The sequence below is a fragment of the Heterocephalus glaber genome, unplaced genomic scaffold, assembly GCF_053883595.1.
Source record: "Heterocephalus glaber isolate CG9 unplaced genomic scaffold, H.glaber_assembly_v1.0 deba00001460, whole genome shotgun sequence".
NCBI classification, from domain to species: domain Eukaryota; kingdom Metazoa; phylum Chordata; class Mammalia; order Rodentia; family Bathyergidae; genus Heterocephalus; species Heterocephalus glaber.
Genome location: NW_028258307.1, coordinates 4,766,381 through 4,793,111, shown reverse-complemented (window position 1 = coordinate 4,793,111; position 26,731 = coordinate 4,766,381). Strand labels below are relative to the sequence as shown.

Here is a 26,731-nt window from a genome sequence, read left to right as displayed (position 1 = left end):
GGAAATTCACAGTGGAGAAACGTGGCCAGTAGTACACTGGCCAGATTGCGTGGATTATCACCAGTATATCATGTTATAGGGCATACACTTAACAAGCAAAGTCGTAAGAATGGCACACTACCTTCTAGTCACCCACCGTATCTGACAGTCCCAAATTGAGGGACATCCTGCAGAGCCTCTGTTCATTGCTCCTTAAGTTGTCATGGTCATCAAGAACAAGTCTGAGGAACTCACTCAGATCCGAGGAAGCTAAGGAGACACAGTGGCTAAATGTAACATGGTGCCTGGTTGGGATCCTGGAACTGGAAAGGGACAGTAGGGGAAAACTGGTGAAATCTGATTAAATTATGGAGTTCCATTGATAATCTCTATTGGTGTTGTTTCTCTGTTTTTGACAAATGTACCCTAGTAATGTGAGATGTAAACAGTGAAAGCAACTTGATAAGAAGTTATGTGAGAACTTACTGTACCATCTTCGCAACTCCTTTGTGCATTTTAAAACTGTAAGATTCTCAGTCTGATAAAACAAGTTTATGGAAAAAAGATGCACCTCAGATAAATTACTGCTGTAATTTTTATTCGGGTGTGTTTGAAAAATGGAGAAATTTCCTGGTACATGTGTGAACATTAGTATTTACAGAGAAGTGGATTGACTTTTCTCTATAAAAGTGAGGAAAGGTCTGGGCCGGGGATTTAGCTCAGTGGTTCTGCCGCCTGCTTCAAAAGTGCAAGGTCCCGAGTTTGATCCCTGGTACCAAAAAAAAAATAGGGAGGAAAGGCCTGCTGTAGCACTGAGTGTGTTTTGAGCCTCAGCAGTTCCTGTTTTGGTGCTTGGCCTCTAGTGTGGTTGTAGGAGAGATGGGTGGCACCTTTAAGAGGCAGAGCCTAGGGCTGGGGCACAGAGCCTGTGCTCAGTTCCCCGGGGCCTGAGTTCCATCCCCAGCATTAATGAGAGAAATTGCCAGGCATGGAAATGCTTGCCTGTAATCCCAGGAATCTGGGAGGCTGAGGAAGGAGGATTGCAAATTCAAGCCCATCTGGGGGAATTTAGCAACTTAGAATAAAAATTGAAAAAGGGCCTGGAGATGTAGCTCAGTGTGAAGGCTCTGGGTTCAGTCTCCAGTACCACAAAAAAACCACCCAAACAAACCCAAAAGGAGAGACAGAGAGATGGAATCTAGTGGCAGGTCTTTTAGGTTGTTGGGGAGGGGAATATTCTTGGAATTAATGAAGATCTGATGGAATCCCAGAGTTAGTCCTTAGGAGAATGAGCTACTGAGTTTACAGTGACCTTTATATAGCTTTACATACTTCTACTGCAGTACTGATTTCTATCTTTGCCCTAAGAGTTTTCAGGTCACCAAGTGGTTGACTAGAACCTGTGAGGTTTTTGTGGGGCTTTTTTTGATATCGGGGATTGAACTCAGGTCCTTGCGCTTGCGAAGCGGGCGGCGGAATCACTGAGCTAAATCCCTGGCCCCAATTTTTTTGTTGTTGAGAACCTGTGAGTTTTAACATGTTCACATAGGGGCCATAATTCATATGTCTCACTGCTGGGCAGCTTGAACCACTGGTGCTATGTGCAGCATTGTCGCATCAGGCAGCATTTCATTAATTTTATTAGTAAAAAAGACTGATGAGTGATTAGAACCATTTGTACCACCAGTGGGTGATGCCAGCGAGCGTGTTCATCTTCAGCTAATTTTATTATGGTTACTAGAAATTTATAAGTGAGCTGAGCGTGGTGGCGCACACCTGTAATTTGGGGTTTGGGAGCATTTGGGTACCAAAAAAAAGCAAAAAATTATAATTGAAAATTTTTATATTGACACAAATTTTCTGTGTTTACTCCCATTCCTTCTTCCTCCTACCTCAGTCTGCCAGAGTTCTGAGATTACAGGTATGTGCCAGGCCTCAAATACCTTTTCTGTGTGTCTGTACCTTCTCTTTTCCACATCACATCCCGTCTGTCCTTCTCTGCTTTTAATCTGTAGGTCATGGAACGGGGTGTGTCCATTATTTTTGTCAGTTTCTCTATTCCTAATAACTAAAATTATGAAAATGTTGGACATAAGGATTTATAGCTGTTAGCATGTTTATCATACTGTTAACTGAAATTAACTAGGCATGGGCCAAGTATGGCAGTTTGCAGGACAGTTTTGAACAAGAAAAAAATTTTTTTGTGCTCTTCATGATTTAGAACAGCCTGCCAAATGTTTACATTGATGAAAAAAAACCCAAATCTGTTTTACTTATCAAGGGTTTTTTGAGGGGGGAGGGTAAGGGAAGCATAGGTTTAATGTGCATATTGAAGCTTACTGTGTAAATCCATAGAAAATTAATTGTACATTGAAATATTGGAATCTTACAAAAAATTCTCATGATTTTGCACTTAAATCACTAGGGCAAGGCTGCTAATGGTTTTTGGATCATTTTTGAGTTTGCATTTATAACTGGCCCTTTTATGTTGTTGGTTGCTGTACATATTAGAGTGCTGTGCTTGAACATGTATTTTTTCAGATCTTTCTGCCAGGGCAACAGTGATGCATATGTTAGAACATTTGGTGTTATTCCACAGGTCAAGAGTTTGTTCTGTTTTTTTTTTTTCTTGCTTCATTTTGTTTTGATTGTATTGCTAGTTCTTCAAGTTCCTGCTCTTTACTGCACTGTCTGCTTTTTCATTTTCATTTCGTATAGTATGTTTTTTGTTTTTAGATGGCCTTTTTTTGTTTTTCATTTCTATGATTTTATTTTTGGGCACATGGAATATTTATAATAGCAGTTTTTTGGGGCCAGAGATTTAACTCAGTGGTTCTGCTGCCTGCCTGGCAAGCGCAAGGACCCGAGTTCGATCCCTGGTACCAAAAATAAATAAATATAATAGCTATTTTAGGTACTTCTCTACTAGGGCCTTAATCCATCATTTTTTTGTCACTTCTGTTTCTGTTATCCCTGCCCCACCCCCACTCCCAAGTGGCTCACAGTTTCCTGCTTCTTTACATTCCTAATAATTTCTATTTAGAGGGGTACTGAGGATTGACTCCACAGCCCAACACATGCTAGGGCAAACATTCTTCCAGGAGCAGCAATCTTTGGCCTTTTTAACTTTTGAAACAGGGTTTCTACATTGCTTAGGCTGGCATGAACTTACTATCCTCCTACCTTACCTTCAAATGTCTGGGATTCCGGCCATATTGGGCCCAGCTTTCTAATTTTAGAAGCCAGACATTGTGAATTTATATTCTCACATGTTGGATTTTGTTTTAGTGCTCACAAACTTAAGTTACAGTTTGAGCCTCTCCCACAGCTTGGTTTTAAGCTGTTAGGACACATTCTGTCTTTAGTGCTCATGTCCCATTACTAACTTAGTGAGAACTCTTGCCTGATGCCTTGGTGGTGGTGAGTTTTCTCTTGTCCCACTGGTAGGAGCCCCACTGTAGTGATTCTTTCCCAGGCCTAGTGTCATTCCATGTATTTTCTGGTCTGGGTTCAGCCAAAGATCCCAGGATCCATCTGTTAGTCCCTCTCTCTTTCTCTCTGTAGACCTTCCTTTAGGGTACTCTGCCCACAGACTCTAGCCATCCAGCTTTCTAGCCATCCAGCTTTCTCTCTTAATTCTAGTTTCTGTCTCCACAGCCCAGTGAGATTACAAGTGTCTGGATTCATCTAGCTCATTGCTGTGTCCTGGAAACTCCTTGCAGTTAGGAAGCTGGAGCAGATACAGGGCTCACTTTTCTTTTCCTTGCAGTCCTATGCTCTGTGTTATTTATAGCTTGAATAACAGTTTTTCTTATATTTTGCCCAGTTTTGTTGTCATTTAGAGGACAATGGATGCAAATTGTCTTACTCTTTGTGGCCAAAACCAGACCGATCACTAGTGGGGGGGGGTTGTTTTGTTTTTTGCAGTGCTGGGGATGGATACACAATTTTTCATTGGAACTTTCTGGCTAGTTTTTGTCTTTTTACTGAAATATGACTGTGAGACTGATTATCTGGTAAAATTTTGTGGGAAATCAAAAATTAATTTAACAAGGATAAGTTTCAGTATAGCCGCTGTGATAAGTGCATTTTCTTGCAGGTATGACAGTTTAACCTCTTACTAGAATGCCACACTGTCAGGGCTGCAGTGTAGCTCAGTGGTAGTGTTTGCCCAGCATGGGCAATGGCTGGATTCAAACTGCATTCAAACACACATATCCTCCCTGCAAAGCCAGGGAACACAACAGGGCTGGTTGCTCTTACAATAAGTATTTATAAATGCTTTGCACCAGTGCAGTTCCTTTTATGATAGTGTTCACGAACTTAATTCTTTCCATGATTCTGATCACATGTTTTCAAGGAATGTTTGTGAACCCTTTGATTACCTTAAGATTTATGGTATTTTTTTCTTGATGAGGCAAGCATACTTGAATTTTCAGAGGTGTTTATTTTACGAGTTGTAATCTTTTAGCTTTTGGGAGGGGCAGTGGTGCTGGGGACCTTGTTATTTAGCTTAAACACCTGATCATATTGAAAAATAACAGAATAGGTTTCTCAGCATCCCGTGGATCCTAATACTCACTGTTTCAAGTAGAGCTTGCATGAATCTGTAGTGTGAGTGGTTTAAAAAAGCAATTCCTTCAAGTTGATTCCTCCTCCCTTTATTGATTGAGTCATTGGTTGGTGTGTGATTGAACCCAAGGGCCTTGTCCATACTGAGCACATGCTCTACTGCTCAGCTGCAATCCCAGCCCTATTTACTGTGTTAAAAAGAGAAGGCATCTCTATGTATTTCCTTGGTCTTTGAGTCTTAAAATTCATTTTGCAATTGTTCATCTTGCCTTATTATACTCCTTTGGCTTTCTTAAATGTTTACCAAGTCCTTTGAGTGTTCATCTGTTGTGAACACTTTTCTTATAAGCTGCTACAGACCTAGAATTTAAAATGAGTGTCTCCCATGAATATAGCAGACACTGAATAAAATTTTATTGTAGGGACAGGCATAAGGTGGTCATTAGTAAGTGGTATAAAGTTGATGTTATTTGGCTCTAAATATTTTATTGAATACAGGCATTTTGGCAATGAAAAAGAGATGGCAAACTGAACCACTCATACATTATTCCTTTAGTTGCCAGTTGGTGATGAGTAGAATCCTATGCTGTTAGTTTTTCCATATGGTTTTTCACTCATCATGAATTTAAACCCTGGCTGTGTCAACTGATTCTCTTAGGCAGTTACTCAGTCTCTTGGCGCTTCCCTTTGCTTGTCTGTAAATTGAAAATTATTTCTATATTATAGTGATGTTAAGAATTAAACAAGACTGTATAAATGCGGACTTAGCACAGTTAGGCACATTGTGGTCGTACATGTTTGTTGTTCATTGTGAGCTCCAACATTAGTGTGGTGTGTCTTCATACCCACACAGCCATGTGATGTTACTCTCGGTGTCCAGTTATATTCATATGCAAGAGCAGGGCTTGGCAGACATTTTCCGTAAATGGTCAGGCAGTACAGTCTTTAGCCTGGCTGAGTACCCAGCTTGCAGGTGGGCCTGGGTCCCATCAAACACCATTTACAGGGCCAGGGATTAGCTCAGTGGTTCTGGTGCCTGCTTCACAAGAGGAAGGACCTGAGTTCAATCCCCGGTACCAAAAAAAAAAAAACCATTTACAAAAGCAAGCGATGGGCTATGGTTTTCCAACTGGTGACTCGAGGATATGTTATATTTTTAATTATAGGGTTTTTAAAATATGTTCAGCTTTATTCTTTTTTTTCAGCTTTATTCTTTTATATAGGTAATATAAGCATGTCTGTACATGATTGGGTTCTTTCATTTATTTGGGACATTCCTCAAACGGGACTGTAGGATCAACAAGTACCTCTGTAAAGGGCCTCACAACTCAAAAGCTGAAATTTTTAGAGACTGTCAAGGCTAAGAGGAATTTGGTCACTTGATGTATAGGAATGCTATCAGTAAAAGTCTTCCCTTGTTTCATTTTTTACCATGACAGTGTTCCTTTGGCTGATTGTATCCCATTTTGTTTATTATGGCCCACAAGAAACAGAGAAGCTAGGTGATAATAAAGGAACACTATGATAAGATAATGTCTTATTTTTCTTGTTCCTGAGACAAAATACCCAGCACCCAAAGTTAAAGGAGGAAAGGTTTATTTAAAGCTCACAGCTTGTAGAGGTTCCAGTTCATAATTGGCTGGCTCCAAGGTAGGGTGGCACATGACAGACAGGCACTGCAGAGAAGCAGTTCATGTCAGGCAGAAGATAGGAAAACAACAAGGGACTACCACAGCTCTTTCTATCCCTTATATTTTATCCAGGCCACTTAGGGTGGGTGGCGCTCACACCCTTCATCCCAGTGCCCTTGATCCTAACATTGAACCATGAATCAATTCCAGAATCACACAGTCTAGATCCAGCCACCTCTGAAAAAGCCCCACCTACAACCTCATGAGGCTTTGGGGGGACATCTGGACACAGCCATAACAGATGAAAACAGACCAGGAACACTTCTGTTTTCAGTGCCACTGCCACCACCAGCTACCATTCCATCCCAGAAAAAAGTGATCATTTCTTCTAAGGGTAATTAGGAGTGATGACAGTTTCAAAAGGACAGGTTGGAAGAAATGAGTTATGTTCTATATAATGCTTTATAAATCCTTGGTTTGAATTAGTATGTAGACAAAATTTAATATATTTTCTTACCCAAATTTGATTATCCCTTTAAAATTCTGCCTTTATGTTGCACAGTTTGGAAATCAGTGTATGTCTAAAAATTTTGTGTGTTAACTTAATGTGCATTGTAGAGTGGTTGAATAATGTTTTAAGATTAACACAGGTATTTTTCACTGTGAAATAACTTTCTTTTTCCCTTGTTGGTGGTGCTGAGGATTGAACCCAAGGCCTGAAGAATGCTAGGCAAACTCTACCGCAGGGCTGCATCCCCAGAAAAATAACCTTTTTTATAGTACTTAGGAAAGATTGTTTTACTTTTAAGAGAGGCTTTTTGTTTGTTGCCATTTTATTGCTGGTTTGTGAGACTGTAACTCGGTTAATGTACTGTACTTGGCCACACATCAAGTTCAGTATTATGGCTTTGATAGTTATGTCATTGTTTTTGCTTTTTTTTTTTTTGATATCAGGAATCGAACTCAGAACCTTGCATTTTCGAGGCAGGCTGGGTGCCACTGAGCTAAATCTCCAGCCCATGCTTTTAAAAAATGTGACACAATAACTTAATTGGTAGCTTTTGTGACACACTTTATCTTCAGCTAGTTCCCTCATAAGGTAACTGTGTGTGTGCGCGTGCATGCGTGCGTGCACACGCGCACGCGTACTCAGTACTGGAGACTGAACCCAGGGCCTTACTCATAGTAGCCAAGCACTCTGCTGCCATTGATATGCACTGCCAGGCATTTAGTTTTGAAAGAAGTTCTCACTAAGTTGTCAGGCTGGCCTACAATTTGAGATGCCCCTGCCGCAGCCTCCCATTAGCTGGGATTATAGGCAAGCGCCACCACACCCAGGTTGATAGTTGTTTTCTTTTAACTCAGAGTACATTGTTCAAAAGTTCAAAATATTTTTCTTTTTTTCTTTTTTTGGTATCAGGGATCGAACTCCTGTCCGTGCACTTGCGGAGGCGGCGGAACCATTGAGCTAAATCCCTGGCCCTTCAAAATATTTTTCTAAAGTGGGTTCTTTTTGCTTTTGTTGGAGGCCATAATTCATATTTATGGCTCTTAGAATTCCATCAGAAATTATTTTTACATTTAAAAATTTACCCCCATCCTAGTAATATCTACTCTAATCTTACAGACCAGTTTTGGATTTGTACAAACAAGCTTCCTGGGATGAGAGGCACTTGCTTGATGATGGCCTCAGACAGCGTATTAAAATTATGTAAGAAAATTCTTTATGTGGCCATAGTACTCCACTGTGTATGAATACCACATTTTCTTTATCCATTCATTTGTTGATGAATGGCTGTTTCTCAGTTTCAGCTATTATGAACATGGATATGCATGCATCGCTGTAATATGATGTCTTTAACACTTTTGGGAAGATACCTTGTAGGGGAATGGCTGGGTCAAATGGGATTTCTAGTTTTAGTGTTTTGAGGAATCTCCATATTGATTTTGCATGGTAATTGTATCAGTTTACACTAGTATCAGCAATGAAGAATGCTGCCACCTCCACCTCTAGCCTCTCCAGCATTTATTATTTAATTTCTTGAATATAGCCATTCTTTCTGGGGTGGGATGGACTCTCACTGTTTTAATTTGCATTTCTTGAATGGTCAACAGTGTTGAACTTCTTTTTTTTTGGTACCGGGGATCGAACTTGGGTCCTTGCTTGCGCCTGCGAGGCAGGCTGCGAAACCACTGAGCTAAATCCTCAGCCAGTGTTGAACTTCTTTATGTGTTTATTGGCTATTTGTACTTCTTTATCTTTGAAGTATCTTAATTTCAGATGCCCATTTTTTAATTGGGTCTCTAGATTTAGTGGGTCTAAATTTTTTGATTTCTTTTTATATTCTAGATATTAGTCCTTTCAGTAGCTGGCAAATTTTTTTCTTCCACTCTGTGGGTTGTCTCTTCACTGTTGGTTTTCTTTGCTGTGCAGAAGCCTTTTAACTTGATGTGATCTCATTTGTTGATTCTTGGTATTATTTCTTAGGCAACTGGTGTTGTGTTCAGAAAGTCTGCCTACACCTATCTTTTCAAGAGTTTTACCTATATTATCTTCCAGCAGGTTAAGTGTTTCAGTTTCAATATTTAGATCTTTGATCGATTTTCATTTTAGTTTAGTATATAGTCAGAGATATGGGTCTAGATTCAATTTATGGCATATGGAGAGCCAGTTTTCCCAGCACCATTTGTTAAAGAGCCCATCTTTCCACTCTGCCATTAAGAAGGATAAACCTGAGTCACTTGTAGGAAAATGGATGTACCCTGAGAACATAATGTTAAGTGAAAGAAATCAGACACACAAGCTTAAATATTGCATGGTTTGTCTTATATGAGAACCCTAATATATAAAGTGCAAAATAAATAGTAGACAGTAGGAAATAGTGAGATGGATCTACGGCATATGGAAAGGAGATTAATATGGGTGTGTGTGTGAAGTGCTGTGTCCGTATATCAAGTCCCTAGGAGGAATGTGATTATCATGTATTACAAACACATGTTTAAGGGGGGAAAATTTATATATGTATATACATACATACATACAGAGAGAGAGGGAGAGAGAGTATATAAATGAGACCAAGAAGTGTGGGGAGGGATAGGATTTTTAAAAAAGTAATGAAAAATGTATGTACATGGACCAACTCCATGATGAATGTAATTGTACCAATAAAAAACACAAACATGTACCAATGAAAATAAAATTTAAAAACTAAGAGGCTGGGCATGGTGGTGCACGCCTATAATCCCATCATTTGGAAGGCTGAGGCAGGATGATCTCTGAGTTTGAGGCCAGCCTGGACTACATAGTGAATTCAAGCCCAGGCTAAACTACATAGTGATACTTTGTCTCAAAATATAAATAAATAAATTTTCTTTAAAAACCTGTATACGAAAATTAACAATACAGTCGTTTAATGGTACTATTAGAACTGCTTCAGAAACAAACTATCAGAATGTTTCAAAAGTTTTCTTTGCGTTTCTAAATTTAGTAAAATATTAACAAGCTGCTGGTATTTATTGTTTTTATTAAAATATTTCATGTTGGTTTATTCTGTGGAAACAGTTTTGGTGAAGCAGATATACACGAAAGAACTTGAAATTCACTGTTTTTGATGGCAGGCTGATAGAGGCTTGGAGTACACTAGGAAAGATGTGGATTCTCAAACTAGTGAATTGGCAAACAAAAACTAATGTCTGTTTTGTTTTATTTATACAGCAGATATAATTTCTACAGTAGAATTTAATCATTCTGGAGAATTACTAGCAACAGGAGATAAAGGTGGTAGAGTTGTCATCTTTCAACAGGAGCAGGAGGTAAGTGTTTAAGATTTAATATCTCGTTTTCAGTTTACTCTTGAGACTGGAGCTTGAGTTGCCCTGGAGAAGCTTATAAGAGGGTGTTGGAAGTTTTGAAAAGAAGTCTGTTTATTGAGAATATTCAACACATAGATGTCTCTGGTTCCTTAGCTTTGTGTATGTGTACATAGTGCGTGTGTAGTTTTCAATTTAAAGCACACTTGAATGTAAAAAGATGTAGTTAGAGAAGAGGGTGGGAAATGATGAAACAGTCCAAAAGATTTAAACCAATTTTGAATCCTTGGTCCTTGGTGATACGTTTTCTCTTAAAACTCTATAAAGCAAAGTTGCTTTGACCTCTTCTCAGTGCTTAGCTTGCTTTATGTGAGGGAGGATGGGAAGCTAGTTTAAAGGAAAAGCAACTAGCTCATTTTGATGTCATTTTACATTAGTACTGTTGCAGTGATTTAAAAATTAAAGTGTGAATGACAGTTGCATGTACGTGCACGTAAACATAATGTGTAAGTACACTACTGCTAGCTTTTAAAGTGAGTGGATTGGGCATTGTTTCCTCTTTCAAGAAAGGAATTTGGTTGCTGAATCATTATGTTTAAAGTGTGTTTTGTTTTATTTTTCTTAGGACTTAGGCACATTTCTAAGTCTGATTGACAGGATTTCTCACTAAAATTTTGTGCTAACCAAAACTGCCCCACTGGTTTTTCCCTGACTCTTATTTCCCCATCTGTAGATCAAAATTTAACCTTTAAAGTCATTTGTTTAGAAACACTGGCACACCCTGTCTATAACATACTCAAGAAGAATTTAAAATTATGTGGATAAAATGCAGGGCTTTTCGAATAAATGTCATAACACAGAGTTAGGTTTTAAAGGATTGTGAAATTCCTTAAATAAGCAAAGAATCTAGTAATAATACTACTACTTTGCACTTCTATAGCGCCTTTGACCTGAGGATCTCAAAGTGCTTTACAAACACTAATGAATTAATCCTCACAACACCCCAGTGAGGTAGGTAATTTAATTTTAAAAGAAATGATTAATAGTGTCTGATTAGAAGATGGACAAACACTAAATATGTATCCTTTTATTTTTATTTATTTTTATTTAATTATTTGGTTGGAAAAACAAAAATACGACTCAAGCTTTGGTTGACAAAGAATGGTCTGGTGGGAAGGGGGGGGAATTCGTTTTCTGGTCTTGAGGGGTGATATGGGACCTTAGACATCATTAGTTACCCTTTATATGTGTGAGGAAGTTGAGATCTAGAACAACCACTTCTTCTGACTTGTTATCTCTGTTTCTTTATCCTTTCATGTTGAATGTTGACTGCTCAGGAGTTAAGAGCAGCCGTTCCTATCAACACTCTGCCCTTGGATGTGGTTTTGGGGAGGGGGTGGTGAGGGAGTTACTTAAAAATTAACTGTGGCCTACACTTGGCTTTTGTTTTGAAGAAAGGTGTTTTGAGAAAGTGCTTTTAAAAACTAATTTTGCCTACTATGTTTAATCTTGAGGAATAATATACAGTCTTTGCATCTGAGTGTTTCATAAACATTCTTCAGTGAGGTCATGGAGTCATTGTGTTATTTTAAACTTTGTCATTTAAAAGCTAACTTGGAAATATTTTGCTTGAGAATGAAGTCATTTTCACCTTCTGTACGTGTTGGCCTGTTTAAAGTCAAATGAGATGTGAAAAAAATGGCTGGAATTTTAAGAAAAATGGAGCAAATATTTGCTTGGAGATGGGTTCAGTAGGTATATTCATAGAAATAGTTCAGTGTTTCCTAACACTGTCAGGAACATTTAGAATTAACTTACAATTAAAGATCTAACATAGTTCTCAAACATTTTATTTGTGGTAGATAGGCCAAGAAATTAGAGCGATCATTTTCCTATGTATTTTTTTCTGAAATCCCACTGAGGATTTAAGGTGCTAATCATTTCATATCAAACACTCTTTTTGAAGAAGCAAAGAGCAGATTGACTTTGTGAAGGGCGACTGGTAGGGAAAAATGGCACTTCCCTTTCTTATATCTGTCATTCTTATCAGGTTTATTTAAGAATTCAAGACAGATGGGGTGGAGTTGTAGCTCATTGGTAAAGTACTTAGCTAGCATTTAGGAGGCTCAGGGTTCAATCCTAGCACCACACAGAAAAGTCTGTTGCCTTGAACTCAGGTTAGTAGCATTTATTTCGACAATGATTGTATGTGTTTTTTAAGTGATATATTAAATAATAACAATAACAGTGATTGAATTTTCCTTCTGAAATTTGATCTTGTTAGTATTAATTTGATGCATTTTTCCTTATTAATTTTTCACATTTCAGAGCCATGTCTTATATGAGAATTTCTAATACAGTGTACCTTCAGGATGTCTGGTTAAAATGTGCATACTTTCGGGATGGGGATTTGCCACAGTGGCACTGCACCTGCCTTGTAAGTGCAAGGTCCTGAGCTTGATCCCTGGTACCAAAAAAAAAAAAAGAGCATACTTTACATTTTGCCTCTGGCACCGTTGAGTGAGATTTTATGAAATCATAGCCATACATCTGTAAGATAGTGTTAGCTGATCTTTTCTTAATTTTTACTTCTCCAGAAATTTATATAACATGATTATATTCCATAGTCTTAACAGCAGAGCTCTGGGATTAAGATTTGGGCTTCTAATTTCCAGCAGATACATATATTCCAATGTATACTGCTCCTATCCAGTAAATATTTCTTAGTATCTTGATGATGGTGGTGAATTTGTTTGCAAAACAATGGCATTTTGATTGTAGCTTTGTCTTTTTCCCCAGAGGCAAGGTTCCTTACTAACCTTGACTTTCCTGGAGACCAGAATATCTCCACCACTTTTTATTGTCCTTCTTTCAAACGAAGAGGTTATACAGTAGCAGCAGAGAATTTGGTACATCGTACTTTGCCATTTAACCCTTCCTTTCTCCCTCATTTGTCTTGTCCTTCAGACATGGCATATCTCCCTCTTGTTATGCTCTTGGGTCACTCTCCTCTTGCTGCCTCTCTGTCTGTTCCCCATCCAAAAGGTGAAGAAACTGAGTAGTCACTTAGAGACTCTTCATTTAGTTTGCGTATATTTTAGACTGGTGATTGCTTAACATTTTTAGCTGTCATTTGAAGTATCATTTAACTAATGTATTTGAATTAAGTGTTATTACTCAGGCTCTCTGTTGGAGAAATAAGAAAATTGAAGCATGGAGGTAAAAAAAATTTCCCAGGCATTATGTGGTCAGTGAGTCTACAACTCTGATAAATAACCAGTGGTTTTATAGCGTCATCTCACTTTCTAATTTCTTTTTATAATGTACAGTAGCTTTTGACAACAAACGATAGGTACTTCTTTTTTTTTTTTTTTTGGTACCGGGGATCGAACTTGGGTCCTTGTGCTTGCGAGGCAGGCGGCGAAACCACTCAGCTAAATCCCCGGCCCGATAGGTACTTCTTATTAATGAAAATATTAATACAATTATATTAACTCCCTGACTTATGAATATTCGAGTGGCTAATTTTCATAGGTGTACTGTGTAAGACTTTCTCGGTCTACAAACAAATCTGACTTAAATAGTTCTCCTGGAATGTGACTTGTTCATAAGTCAGGGACTTACTATATTAGAAGATTTGAGCAGCTGTTAAAATAGATGGTAGGTTTTTGAGTTTTTAGAGGTGTTTGTTTCCCTAGGTGTTCAAATTAAGTGTCGAGTAGTTGTTGAAGTAGCTGGTTTCCTACAGACTCTAGTTTGCTCAGACCTGCAGTTTTCTGGGAGAGTTTCTTGTCTGCATGTTAAGTTATGTGGAAGGGAGTTGGTTTTAAGGGACAGTTAATGAGAAAGGGGAACAGTATCTTTATAAATTCTTTCTGAAGTATATGAGGCCTTTGATTCCTGTTTTCTGAGACTACTGGTAACATTCTTGAACTTCTAATTCTCTCTTGCTGTTTTATTATGGTGGTATTTCCATAACTCCCTAATAGGATATGGAAGAAACCTTTGGAAGCATACTTATTATAAAAGATGAGTAATAGTAGTATGATGGTATTCTCTTTTGAACTTACTTGGAAGGATTAGAATGGGGCACAAAATGCAGTTTAACAGAATTCAATATCATTTATACAAAAGAGTTGAGTTAATTTGATGTTTAAGTAAAGGAACACACCTGTTTTGGGTGATGTGGCAGCATTCCTTTAACACAGTGCTTATCTGTGCCAGTCAGAATAGCACATGTAGAAGTGTCAGTGAAGAATGGTTGGAGACATCTAGGCTGCTTCGCTAAGGGAAAGAGAATAATGGACAGAGAGTTTTGTGTGTGCATTTGTTTTTGTAGTACTGGTAATTGAACCCAGTTCCTCTGCACTGAATTATGTCCCCCAGTTCCCACCCCTTTAACTTTTGTGTTGTTGCTTGTGAGACAGGGTCTTGATAGGTTGCCCACCCTGGGCTCAAACTTGTGATGCTCGTGCTTCAGCCTCCCAGAGACTGGAGTTATAGGTGTGTGCTACCATACCTGGTTTGGATGGAGAGTCTTGATGTTTATGGTTTCATGTGGAAAAACAGATGTATTTATTTTGTATGTAGGAATAAGTTCACAAATGGGCTGGATGCTCCTTTGGCAGGAATATGGTAGAAAGAGTGCATGAAGAACTAAAGAAAACACCCTCTCTTCCAAATTAAGAGTTTCTTTCTGTAAAATAAGATTTCTCTTCTAGCTACTGAGCTTTAACTGTATTTTTTGGTTACCCATGACTAAAGTCATGCTTCTCAGAATGTAAAATATTAGAATCATCTGGAGCATGTCTTTAAAATGCATATTCCTACTGTTGACCAAGATTACAAAACATAGGGGCCAGGGATTTAGATTAGTGGTTCTGCCGCCTGCCTTATGAGCGCAAGGTCCTGAGTTTGATCCCCATACCCCCCCCCAAAAAGATTACAAAACAATTTTGGGCAGTCATGTGACTTCATCTTCATTAATCACTTCTGTGTATATATACCCTTTTGGGTCTATACCTGATTTTAAAAGAAAAACTTTAAAAATTGTGTGTGTTTTAGTACCAGGATAGTGTCTCGAAGTACATCTTTTAAGTTTATATTGTCCAAAATACTTTGAACCATCTTTCCCTGGATAGTCATAACATATATGAAAGTTCATAAACTCCTAAGGGTACATTTCCATGAATGTTCACAAGACACATCTGATTATACACTGAACCAAAAAATAAGCTATTACTGGCACTCCAGAAGCCTGCCATCTGCATCCCCCAAACCCTCTCTTCTCATAGCTGACTATGGGTTTGTTTTTAACTTAATATGTATATGATGCATTCATAGAATTTGAGAGCTAACCAGGTGTGGTAGCTCATGCCTGTAATCCAAGCACTTGGGAACCAGAGGCAGGAGGATCACCACAAGTTTGAGGCCAGCCTGGGCTCCATAGTGAGTTCAAGGCCAGTCTGAACTACATAGTAAGACCGTATCTTTTTTAAAAAGCTAAAGTGTATAGGTTATTGCAGGGATTCTTAACCTTTTTGATTCCATTTTTAAAGGTAGCCTGGGAAGTTCTCAGAATGTTTTAATTTTATAAAATAAAATACAGAAGATTATAAAGGAAGCTGTATTGATAAAGCCCTAAGCAAAGTATGTAAAAATACTTAATATAAATGAGTAATATGTGTGTTAAATGGAAAACGGATAACGTCTACACTGTGATATAAAAATGTATCATCTCTATAGTGTCCACATCTAGATATTGCTATCACTGTTGTTGCTTATGTCTTTAATCAGAAGAAATATTGGGCTTTAGCTAGAGATTAGTGACAGTGAATATGTAAATCTCTCCCTAAGTTCACAGAATCCCTAGGTTCAGTCTGTGGATCCCTGAGGGTTGAGTGATCCATGTGCCCCAAATCTGTAACTCCAGTAATGCAGCCTCCTTTTACAAGTAAACAAAGTGGGGTCTGGACACAGTTAGTGAGGAGCTGAACCTCAAAGCAAAACCCACTCATCTTGCTTGCTGGATCAGTGATAGTTTGTGTGTCAGGTCCTCTGCTAAGGTCTCTAAATCTTACACAGATTTGTGTACACTTGTATCCGTGTCGTGATTTATTACAAATTTATAAAGTGAAATTGAGTCTTAGATAAGTGATGTTTCTGAGACCATATAGGTAGTCAACCGAGTAAAAGCTAATTCTTCGTAAATTAAAACATATCCATAACTCTGGATACTGATTACAAAGTGGGGGGGCACCTATATGAGGCTTATTAAAAATCATACAGGGAAATCATTAGAGTTATATCTAATGAGATAAATACTTTGCTTTCAGAACTTTTAGTATGGGTTCCGTAACCCTGATCTCAAAATGAGAAATCGAAAATCCAAAGCTGTTGGAGCACCAACAAATTGCCACAAATGAAAAATTCAGCATCTGACCTCATGTGATGAGTTGAAATCTAAACTGGAGAGTGAGGCAGAAAGATTGCCAGTTCAGTTGCAATTTAGCAAGACTTGTCTCAAAGTAAAATAAAAAGAGTTACAGACGTAGCTCAGCGGTAGAGTGCTAGAGTCTAGTGTGTGTGAGGCCGGGGGTCAGTCCTCAGTACTGTAAAGAAACACAAATACTAAAAATACTGTATAAGATTTCCTCCGGGCTATAAGATAAATATGAAGCATAGATGAATTTTATGTTTAGACTTGGGTCCTAATCCCAAGATACTTCAATGTGTGTATATCCCCAAATAGGAAGTCCAAAACACTTTTGGTCCCCCAGACATTTCAGATAAGGAACTCTCAGTCTGTAGAAAGCTATTAATGAACGACCTCTTCTCTGTAGTCAGTGTTAGAGAAGGAAAAAGTTTGGACCGAGAGTTGAAAAGGCCTGTGTTCTAGTTAGTCCTGCTTCTCATTTATGAGTTCCCCCAACTGTTCTTTCTGGTTCAGCCTTTTGTTAGGCCAATTTCTCTCCAGCCTTCCATCACACACTGTCAACTACCTATTAATCCTTTTAGTATTCTAGCTCATTTAAGGTATATTTTTTCATAAGTAGATTATCACATAAAGGTGCCATTGTTGATTACTAGGCATATATTTATGAATGTCACAAATAGCTTTTAGACATGATAAGATTCCTTTAAATACTGTTCTTGTTAGGTCCAAAAGTTAGGCCTTTCGAAGGTTTTTTTGTTTTTGTATTTGTACCAGGGATCGAACCCAGAACCTTTCGCTTGCCAGGAAGGTGCGGCGCCACTGAGCTAACCCCGGCCCACAAAGGTATTTTTGACATGTTAAAATAAAATTATTTTTCTCATTTACCTGCTGGCCAGAAGTTTTAATTAACCATATTTCTTATACTGATATCCTGCCCCCCCAAAATTTCCCACAGTGGAAAACAGCACTATGAAATTAATAATGCCCAGTAATTTTAGAAGTTACTTGCTTTTTCTTCTCTGTGTCATTCTGTCTCTTATCCCTCACATAAAGTGCTTTTTCCAAAAAAAAAAAAAAGCCTTTTCATTGTATTCTTATCATTAGTAATTTTCCCCTTAATTAAAAACTTGCCACGCTTGTTGGAATATGGATAGACAAGGGGAGAAGAAAGCACCTGTAACGACTAAAAACAAGATCAAAGGCTTTTAAAAAATGAGATTATAGGTTTAGGGCTGTATGAATTTTTCATGCATCACCATTCTTAATGATTACATCATGCTCTGTTACTGAAACCTTATACAGAAGCCTTTAATTAACGTAATCTAGATGCGTAATTATCCCTCCCACCCCCACTAAATAACACTCTTGAGAAATTTTTGTAGTTGAGTTTTTAAGCATCTGTTATTTGCTTAGAACCTGGGTCAAAGGATGCGAACATTTTTAGGTTTTTAACATTTTATTTCCAAATGCCTTCTAGGAAATTTGACCCACTGGTACTTTCACTAGCATTTTTGAGACTGCCCTGTCCCCTTTAGTTACTGTTGATGTTTCCAAGAATAAAATAATCCAACTCATCTCATCATAGGAATAAAAGATCTTTGTATGCGAGAGAAAGAGCATGTTTTCTGAGGCCTCCCTCTCTCTCTCTCTCTCTCTCTCTCTCTCTCTCTCTCTCTCTCTCTCTCTCTCTCTCTCTATCTCTATCTCTCTAATTGGAATCATGTACATTTATCAATTAGTGACTTTTAGTTTTACATAAGGTGCATGTTTCCTCAGGTTGAAATAATGGCTTCTCAATCAGGCGGGTAAAGAGACTGCTGTTGGATCCATTGAGTAGAACAGAGTGCATGTGCAATTGGGATCATACTCTGTTTTTACAACTTCAGTAACAAGGCTTAGTGAACATGTAGCTTGTCGGGTTGGCAGAGGATAGCAGGAAGCATTGCACTACATTGAAATGGTTGAGAAGTGCCCATCTGCAGTACAAACTGACTGTATACTGTTTTATAATTTACTTGACCTGATGTGTATACATCTTTGCACACATTCTGGGTTTTTTGTTGTTTTTTTTTTGGTAACGGGGGCTGAACTCCTCAGGACCTTGAGCTTGCGAGGTAGGTGCAAGGCCACCGAGCTAAATCCCTGGCCCTCTTTTGTTTTGTTTTAAATTGGGTTATACTGTGGCATGGAATGATATATCATCAAATTTTTGAAGACTTTCAGTTATTGGGGAATTGATTCAGAAAAGCTGTGTAAATTTATATTTCTACAAGTAGCCTGTGACTTTCCCCTATTCATCATTGAAATAGTCATAACTTCACTTAAATTTTTTGTCAGTTAAAATTTTTTTTGTCAATTTAAAGGAGAAAAACACTGCCTAGTCTTGATTACTAATGAAGATTAACAGTTACACATATATTTACTAACCATTTTAATTTGGATTCTTCATTTATGACCGCTCTCATGTTTTAAGAGAATATTTTTCCTAAAGGTTTTTAAGGCCTGTTTTCTTCCCCGTATACTTTTTCTTATTACTTTCCAATATTTTCCTTGTCAGATGTCAGTCTTTCTCTGCTGTTTTCATTCATTTTTATACTTCCGTTTTCATATAAAAATTCACTTATATTTTTGTTATCTTTTGTTTGTATTTCAAGACAAGGTCTCAAAATGGTCACTATGTAGACCTGGCAGGCCTTGAATTTGTGACCCTCCTGCCTGGCCAGCCTCCAGGCATAGACTGCTCACCCTCCCTTATGTGCTTTCAGCATTTCATTATTCTCCTGGAATTTACTTTTGTGTAAGAAATGAAGTTCTTTCCAAATGATTCGTCATTTCAATGCTATTGAATTGTACAGCACCACAAAACACTAAGGGAAAGAAGGAAAACTTGGGTATGATATAAAATCCTTTATATATTTATGGATTCTGTTTGCACCTGTGCTTTTGTTTTGTTTTGTTTTTTGGTACTGGGATCGAACTCAGGTCCTTGTGCATGCGCAGCAGGCGGCGAAACCACTGAGCTAAATCCCCGGCCCCTGCATCTGTGCTTTTAGGGAATGTAAAATGTGTCTTGGGTCTTCTTAGGGGTCCCACTTTTTCACTAAGAACTGTTTTTGAAATCCTTCTGTTTTGTTATCTGTGCATTTACTGCATATCCCCCCAAAACAAGGCTGCATCTTACATTAATTTTTGCTCGGAGAGAAGCAGTAGAACTTATTTTCAGGGAATGTCCTATTTATGTACAGAAATCTAGATGTATTCAGATACAGCCATGTCATCTTCTCCTGGAGCAACATCATAACAGCCCAAGTCCCAAGTTCTGGCCTGAATTTCTTGTGCCTCCCATTTCTTGTGGAACCATTGGCCCTAGTCACTCATGCCCAGCAGTAGAGCTCTCTCTCCTTAAATGAGTACTTCTTGTTCATGTAGCCTGCTCCGAGTGCATTGGCGACATTGTTGGCTGTGATTTTATCCCATGAATTCTTCACCCAAGTCACAACCTCTTGCAGGCTGAGGTTTCACAAAGTGTCCATTAAATCAAGTGTTGATTAAAGACTTAGGTGACAGGAGTGGCAACAAAACTGATGACAGCTAAGAATGACGGTCCACACAAAAGCAGTGAAAAATTGCAGGCAGCAAATTCAGAAAATGTTTTTCACATGTGTACATTAAGTACATCCATTACAACACATGATGTGCTGAATTAGGAAGATTCATACTAAACACAGCCATGTCCATCCGTTTACCAATTGCACAGGTTATTGGTGCGTTGTGTCTGTGGTCCAATTGGTTATTCAACAGTAAGTCCTGAGTTCGTCTTGTTTACGTAGGTGTTTACCTCTCATCCAAAGGTACCTGCTTGGGTGTTTACAAATATTCAGTTATAATTTATGTTATCATTTACTTATTAATGTCAATAATATTTATTCATATTTAATCACATTTGGTATTATATAATTCAGTATGTCCGTGTGTTGCAATGGACATACTAAATATGTCTGCTTGGCTGAGGATCTTAACTGGGGCTTATTTTGGATGTAGGACTTACGAGCATCCTGAAAAATCATGCCAGGTCTTATATTCAGCGAAACATGGCACCCATTTCTTCTAAGTTCTGCATCATATTGTGCTTAGCAAGTGAACTCCCACTATCCTTACCACATCAGCACCATCTTTTATTCATTCTTTTGGCTGTTGCTGTTTATTAAGAAATCTGTTGAATGTCTGTTTCATGGGAGATGTTACTGTAAGTGTCAAGGATCAATCACATCTAAATTTTTATGGAAAATTTCATGTACTTGTACATAGAGTGTATGGTGAGGAAAATGAATTCTCATAGTGATTCTGCAGGCAACTAAGACAAAGAGGGAGGTTAACACTAAAGGGCTGTTAAGAGAAAACCCAAGTGTGAGGCATTCAAGAATGTACCCTAATTCTCTGTAATGTAGTTTTAAAACCAAAGCCAGAAAGATGTCTTTGGTGCGTTCTCATTTGAATGGCACAGTGTTGCAGACATGAGAGGATGTTTCTTTTCCACTCTACTTGGTCAGCACAGAGAACTGTGTGTGCCTTGCCAAAATTGTCATTGCAGTCTATACCCTCTCACTGAGTTGTAGGAAAGGCCCACCACCGGCTGAGGGCGCCCTCTGCAGCTGGCTTGCTGTTGGTTACTGCGGATGCATGTTTTATATTACTGCTGCTGTCACCCTTGCCATTACTCTGTCCTGCGGGTGTCTTAAAATTTAATGTTTTAGGAGAGGAGAAGGTAATGCTTGTGGCATCTTTTTAGCCCTAATTTCCTCCTTGTATGAGGTATTTTTTCCTGTTGCAAAGAGATGGTGTTTCTTGTAGTCCATTGCAGTTGATTTAATCACAGAGTACATCATGTGTAGACCTATGATGTTATATATGAGAGTATTAAATGAAACTCAGAAGTTTAAAACAGCAGTCATATTAAAAGTTGCATTGCCGTTTACTGTATTTTCTTGCTATAATACTGAACCTTGTGAGACTAGGTGAATAATTTTAGGTGGAAGGTGTTCTCTAAAGTGATATGAATGTACATATTTAATTGATCAGGCCATTTAATTTGGGCGTGACTGTGGTAACAAGACTAAGGCTGTGGATTTGCCTCCCTGCATAGCACCAAGGTGGATTATGCTCATGGTGTGCTTGGCTTTCTTAACATAGGCAAAATCACTAGTGATACTTTTATCAGAGGTTCAAATGTAACTTTATCTGTGGATGAACAATCCAGATCATCAAGCAGTTGAGAAAAAAAACAACCTAAAAATGTACCTCAAAGACTTTTTTTTTTGGGTACCGGGGATCGAACTCGGATCCTTGTGCTTGCACAGCAGGTGGTGAAACCACTGAGCTAAATCCCCGGCCCCCTCAAAGACATTTTTAATGGTGTTTTCTTTTGATACAGAGAACAATAATAGGCTATTCTTATTATCAAGTAATCCTAACATATTTCACTTGGTAACTCATTTTTACTTAAAATAGTTGTCTGTCAGTAATACCCAGTTATGTTTTGAAAACTTTCCCCCTAGATGATTCTTTGAACAAGACTTTTTAATGTTTTTTTGATGAAAACATTTTTTATCATGTGATAGGTTAAAAAAAGATTGTAAACCTGATTTTCAGTCTTGCTGAGGCATTAGTGTTAACTGAGGTTCGCAGTGTGTCTTTATCTAATAGTTTAAATTACATTTTTTGAAACTGATAAATGAAATAAATCATCAGTGTGCATAAGGCTCATAAGATGAGGCTGATTTAAGAAGGGTCAGCAGTTGGTAGGGGCGCAGGGTGCACTACAGGGTAACTGAGTATGTACCTTATCTGTAGCAAAGTTTAACAGTGATCTTGGGTGAATGGTAAAGGTCAAATGGGATCATTTTTAAAAAATCATTGCATTTGAAGAACTATTCTCTTTTAAAGAGTTTTTCAGTAGTGAAACAATGAGAAGATAGGCATCAGAAAGGAAAAAGAGGACAAAATATCATATTAATAGCAAATTGACTCCCTAAAGTGTACAAAGCAAGTATTCCTCTGCCAGCTGTTTTTGGGCAGGCTTTTTTCAGATGAACTCCTCTATTATGGATGTTCAGGTTTTTAAAATGTGTATGACTATACTGTGTAATAGTAATTAGTAATCAAGTTAATCCATAATGGATCTACTGTTTTGCTCTTAAATGAAGCCTATTTTTCTTCTCTTGTAAGCTTTGTTATTCCTTGAAGACTTTTAAATGTAGAACCTAGAATATAATTAAGATAGAGCTATCTACTGTGCTCTTCAGAATTTGCAGGGTTTATTGGAATTATCTATTTGATTATTTTGAAATATTTCTCAATGGTATACATATTTTTGTTTCCATTTTAGAACAAAATCCAGTCTCATAGCAGAGGAGAATATAATGTTTACAGCACCTTCCAGAGCCATGAACCAGAATTTGACTACTTGAAAAGTTTAGAAATAGAAGAAAAGATCAACAAAATTAGATGGTTACCCCAGAAAAATGCTGCTCAGTTTTTATTGTCTACCAATGGTAAGTGTACAACTCTTCACATGCCCCCTGTGTGCACAGTCCATAGATAACACTTCATCTTCAGGGGGAATATTGTAGAGAGAGATGTTTATAAATTTTTCTTCCCTATAGAAATGTAAACTCTGCTTCTTGCCGTTTTTTATTGTTTACTTGCGGTTTTTAGATTTCTTGAGAGATCTTCTGGTACCAGTTTTTGTTTACCCCATATCTAGTTGGTATTGAAAAGATCACCATTGGATTTAGGCTGATTATATGATTATATGTTTGTTACTTCTCAGTTTAGTAGCCTGGGGGAGGTTTCTAGAATTCTCTTTTATCAGTGAGCTGGAGATAATAATGTTTATATTATGGTATTATGAGTTCTAAATGTGTTAATTCTTCTACTCAGTGTGAATGCTCAATCAATGTTAATTTCCTTTCCTCCTCCTTTCCAAGTATTTCGGACTAAATGTAGAGTGCTCTTTAAAAGGATGATATGTCCCAGATGTTCTCACTTTGTCTTCATGGCATGTTGCCTTCTTCCTCACAACCGCATGGCCAGGAGATGACTTTTTAAATACTGTGCTTGTCCAGGGAAAGTTATTAAGTGAAGATTAGAATTGTGTAATGACTGCCACAGTTTGAAGTCCTTTATATGTTGAAGAATTTCTTTCTGTTCTTCTAATATTTTTCCCCTAAATTCTTGCAACTTTTTTTACCCTTGGGGTCTTGGGTCTAAAGAGAATCATTAGAGCGATTGAGGGGGTTAGAGGTGCTTTAGGATCCAGGAAGTGTAGTCTATAAAACTTTAGGTTAAAACTTTTTTTTTTTTTTTTGGTATCGGGGATTGAACTGGGGCCCTTTTGCTTTTGAGGCAGGTGGTGGAACCACTGAGCCAAATCCCCGGCCCTAGATATTAAAACTTTTGAAGCTGGCACAGGGCTAGGCCAAACCTCTCACATTTTATTGGAGGCTGATTATGCAGATCTTGTGAGGGCAGAAAGGAGAGCATTCCCACCTCAGTAGGTGGGATGAGCTGGGATGATAAGGAACTTGTCCCTCCCCTGGTGAAACCTTTCTCTTTATTACTGCTGGCTTCTCAAGGAACCAGGGTGTCTTGCCATTGAGGCCTCAGCTGTGACCGGGGCAAAATGGAGTTATGTTTCCCCCACACCGTAGCCAGCTTTAGGGCAAGGCAACTTTGGGCCTTAGACAGCTATAATCATACTTTTATTTATGAAATGATTTTCCCCAAATTTATGTAGAAATGCTCCCTACAACATTTTATCATCCTCATTTAGTAAGAAAAGCAAATTTTAGCACTTAGATCTTAACATTTTCAGAATCTAAGCTGATATGCCTGTTGGCCCACTACATTGAATTCTTGGTAACACAGTCCTCAAAATATTGCCAAATCTATAACTCCCAGCATCATAGGTGGAGGAACTGTGTTTACTATTGTCATATGTTGGAATAATCTTAGTTCAGTTTTAATTTATATAATAAACTAAGTTATTTAAAATAGCACTCATGCTGGGTGTGGTGGTGCACACTTATAATCCCAACAGTCAGGAGACTGAGGCAAGAGGTTTGCTGTGAGTTTGGGGCTAGCCTGGACTACATAGTGAGTTCAAGGCCAGCCTGGACTATACAATGAGACCCTGCCTCAAAATCAATCAGTCAAGCAACCAGTCAAACAATAGCATTCAGACACTTCCGTTGGATGTAAAATAATACGATAAATGTTCGTTTGGGGTTTTTTTAGTACTGGGGATTGAACTTGGGACCTTGCGCTTGTGAGACAGGTGGCAGGACCACGGAGCTAAATCCCTGGTCCGGATGTAAAATAATATGAAATAATATATAATTACACTGTTTAATTTCTACTATTAGAAGAGAGTAGTCCCCAGGAAAATGTTACATATTTCCTATATTAGACAATTTGTTCCTAATAATTATGACTGTTCTCTTTTTATAGTCTAAGTCATTTTACTTTTTATAAAAAGAAAGTTTTAGATGTGAGCCAAAGGGGAGAGAACAGTATAAAGAAGCCCTGGTGACCGGTCACCCAGGTTCAGCAGTTCTGGTTGTGGCCATTTCATTTCTCAGGACTTCTTCCTTCCCCTCCTTCACAGTGTTTTGTGGAAACAGATTCCATTTTAACTCATGTATGGATTAAGTCCTAGCTGTCTTTCACTTCTTTTTCTATCCACATACATCTTCCATAGAGGCTTCATCATGCAGCTTTAGCAACACATAGCCAGCAGATGAGCCTTTCTTGACCCTGCAGAGGCTCGGTGCAAATGCAGCCACTGGGATATTCCAGGGGATGAGGCAGGGATGTGAACCTGCATAGTTATTAGCATCTATAGATAGAACCAACCGTGTCTCCTACATACATACGTGGGGTACATATATTTGAAAAGTCTTTGGCTAGCATTATAAATCATTTAAAGGCACTGTAGAATACATTGTTGAATTTTGTCATTTGTTAATGAATTCTAAGTCAAACACAAGTAACAGGAGATTGCATTGTTTTTTGTAGGCTGACAATAGTGTTAACAAGTAGGGTCCAATGTGGAAGGATAAAACAGGTATGGGCATTTCATTACCTTCTGTGCCTGGGCAGGATGAAATGGGAAGGGTGGAAGGAGTAGGATTTGAGCTGCATCACAAAGCTTTAGTTAAAAGGACCAAAAGGAGCTGGCAGGGCAGGAGGGTCCCAAGTTCAAGCTCAGTCTGAGTAGTGTTTTGAGACCCTGCCCTCAAAATAAAAGGCTAAGGCGCGCCCTTCATTTTGTTTTCTAGGACCATCAAAAAGGAAAGTAAAACAGATTTGGGGAAAATGTCAATATCTGTTAGATATGGGTAACTTCTTTATTTTGTATAATTTTTTTCTATGAAATATAATAACACTTCTGCAATGGGTCTTTACTCAAAATTAGAAACTACTGCCATGGAGTAACTTCATTTCATTTAATAATTCTTAGGTGTTTTTATTCTCTTTTAAAAAATCTTCTTTTGCCTTTATCTGAATCCTCATTAATTTGACATCACAAAAAATGTCTAACCTGTGAGCCTTAAATATGTGAAAAATACAGAGTTCACTTGTAAGTAGCTTGTTGATAGGCAGTTTTTGAATCTCGTTAATAGCTGTGTTCCCTCAAGGGAGACTTGACTGGCTGCATGGTTTTCCCTGCTCCCGCACCTGCTTGTGGCAGCAGGCATACAGGGACTTTTGGACCTCTGGAGCATGTCAGTTACCAAGGCACTTAGGGAAACAAGAAACAGCTCTGGATGGTCTAATAATCCTCTCCAGAAGAGCATATATGTATACCTAATCCTGAGTGTAGTTTTATGGAGTCTGATCATTCTTGCATATCATCTCCTAGATATGGCCCAGAAATTCTAGTTTTAAAAAAAATTTTTTGTATGTCATGTATTAATTTGTTACCTGCCTTGTCCCTAGAGCCCTGAACTGAAGTCACATATTTATCTTAATACTGCTATAGCCTCTGTTTGTTATTTTAAAAAACAGTTGTAAACATTTTGTCACATTCTTTTACAAATTTGATGTTTCAAAAATTTTTCAGGATGGTTTATTTTTGGTTTTTATCCTGTAATACAATAAAGACCATAAACTAATTTCATCCCATCTGAAAATTTGATAATTATATTGTGATTTTTCTATTTGGCTATTAAATAAGGATTATGATTTTAAATAGGTCACAAGACAACTTTGGGGAGAGGGGTAGGTTGTCATTCTCATTGTC

General features: G+C 38.1%; 1 protein-coding gene across 5 annotated transcripts in view; it reads left to right on the top strand.

Annotated features, from left to right (window-relative positions):
* Ppp2r2a (protein phosphatase 2 regulatory subunit Balpha) overlaps window positions 1-26,731 on the top strand; it is an 81,897-nt gene that overhangs the window by 42,337 nt on the left and 12,829 nt on the right. For 2 of the 5 annotated variants that reach the window (XM_087216788.1, XM_087216790.1), the window contains exons 3-5: window positions 1,877-1,900; window positions 9,898-9,995; window positions 22,814-22,979. In XM_087216788.1, coding sequence (XP_087072914.1) covers window positions 1,877-1,900; window positions 9,898-9,995; window positions 22,814-22,979 — 288 coding nt within the window. Of the gene's footprint in view, window positions 1-1,876; window positions 1,901-9,897; window positions 9,996-10,939; window positions 11,004-22,813; window positions 22,980-26,731 lie in introns of those variants that run through there. The other 3 variants (XM_087216789.1, XM_004848368.3, XM_021261308.2) reach the window with 3 other exon arrangements.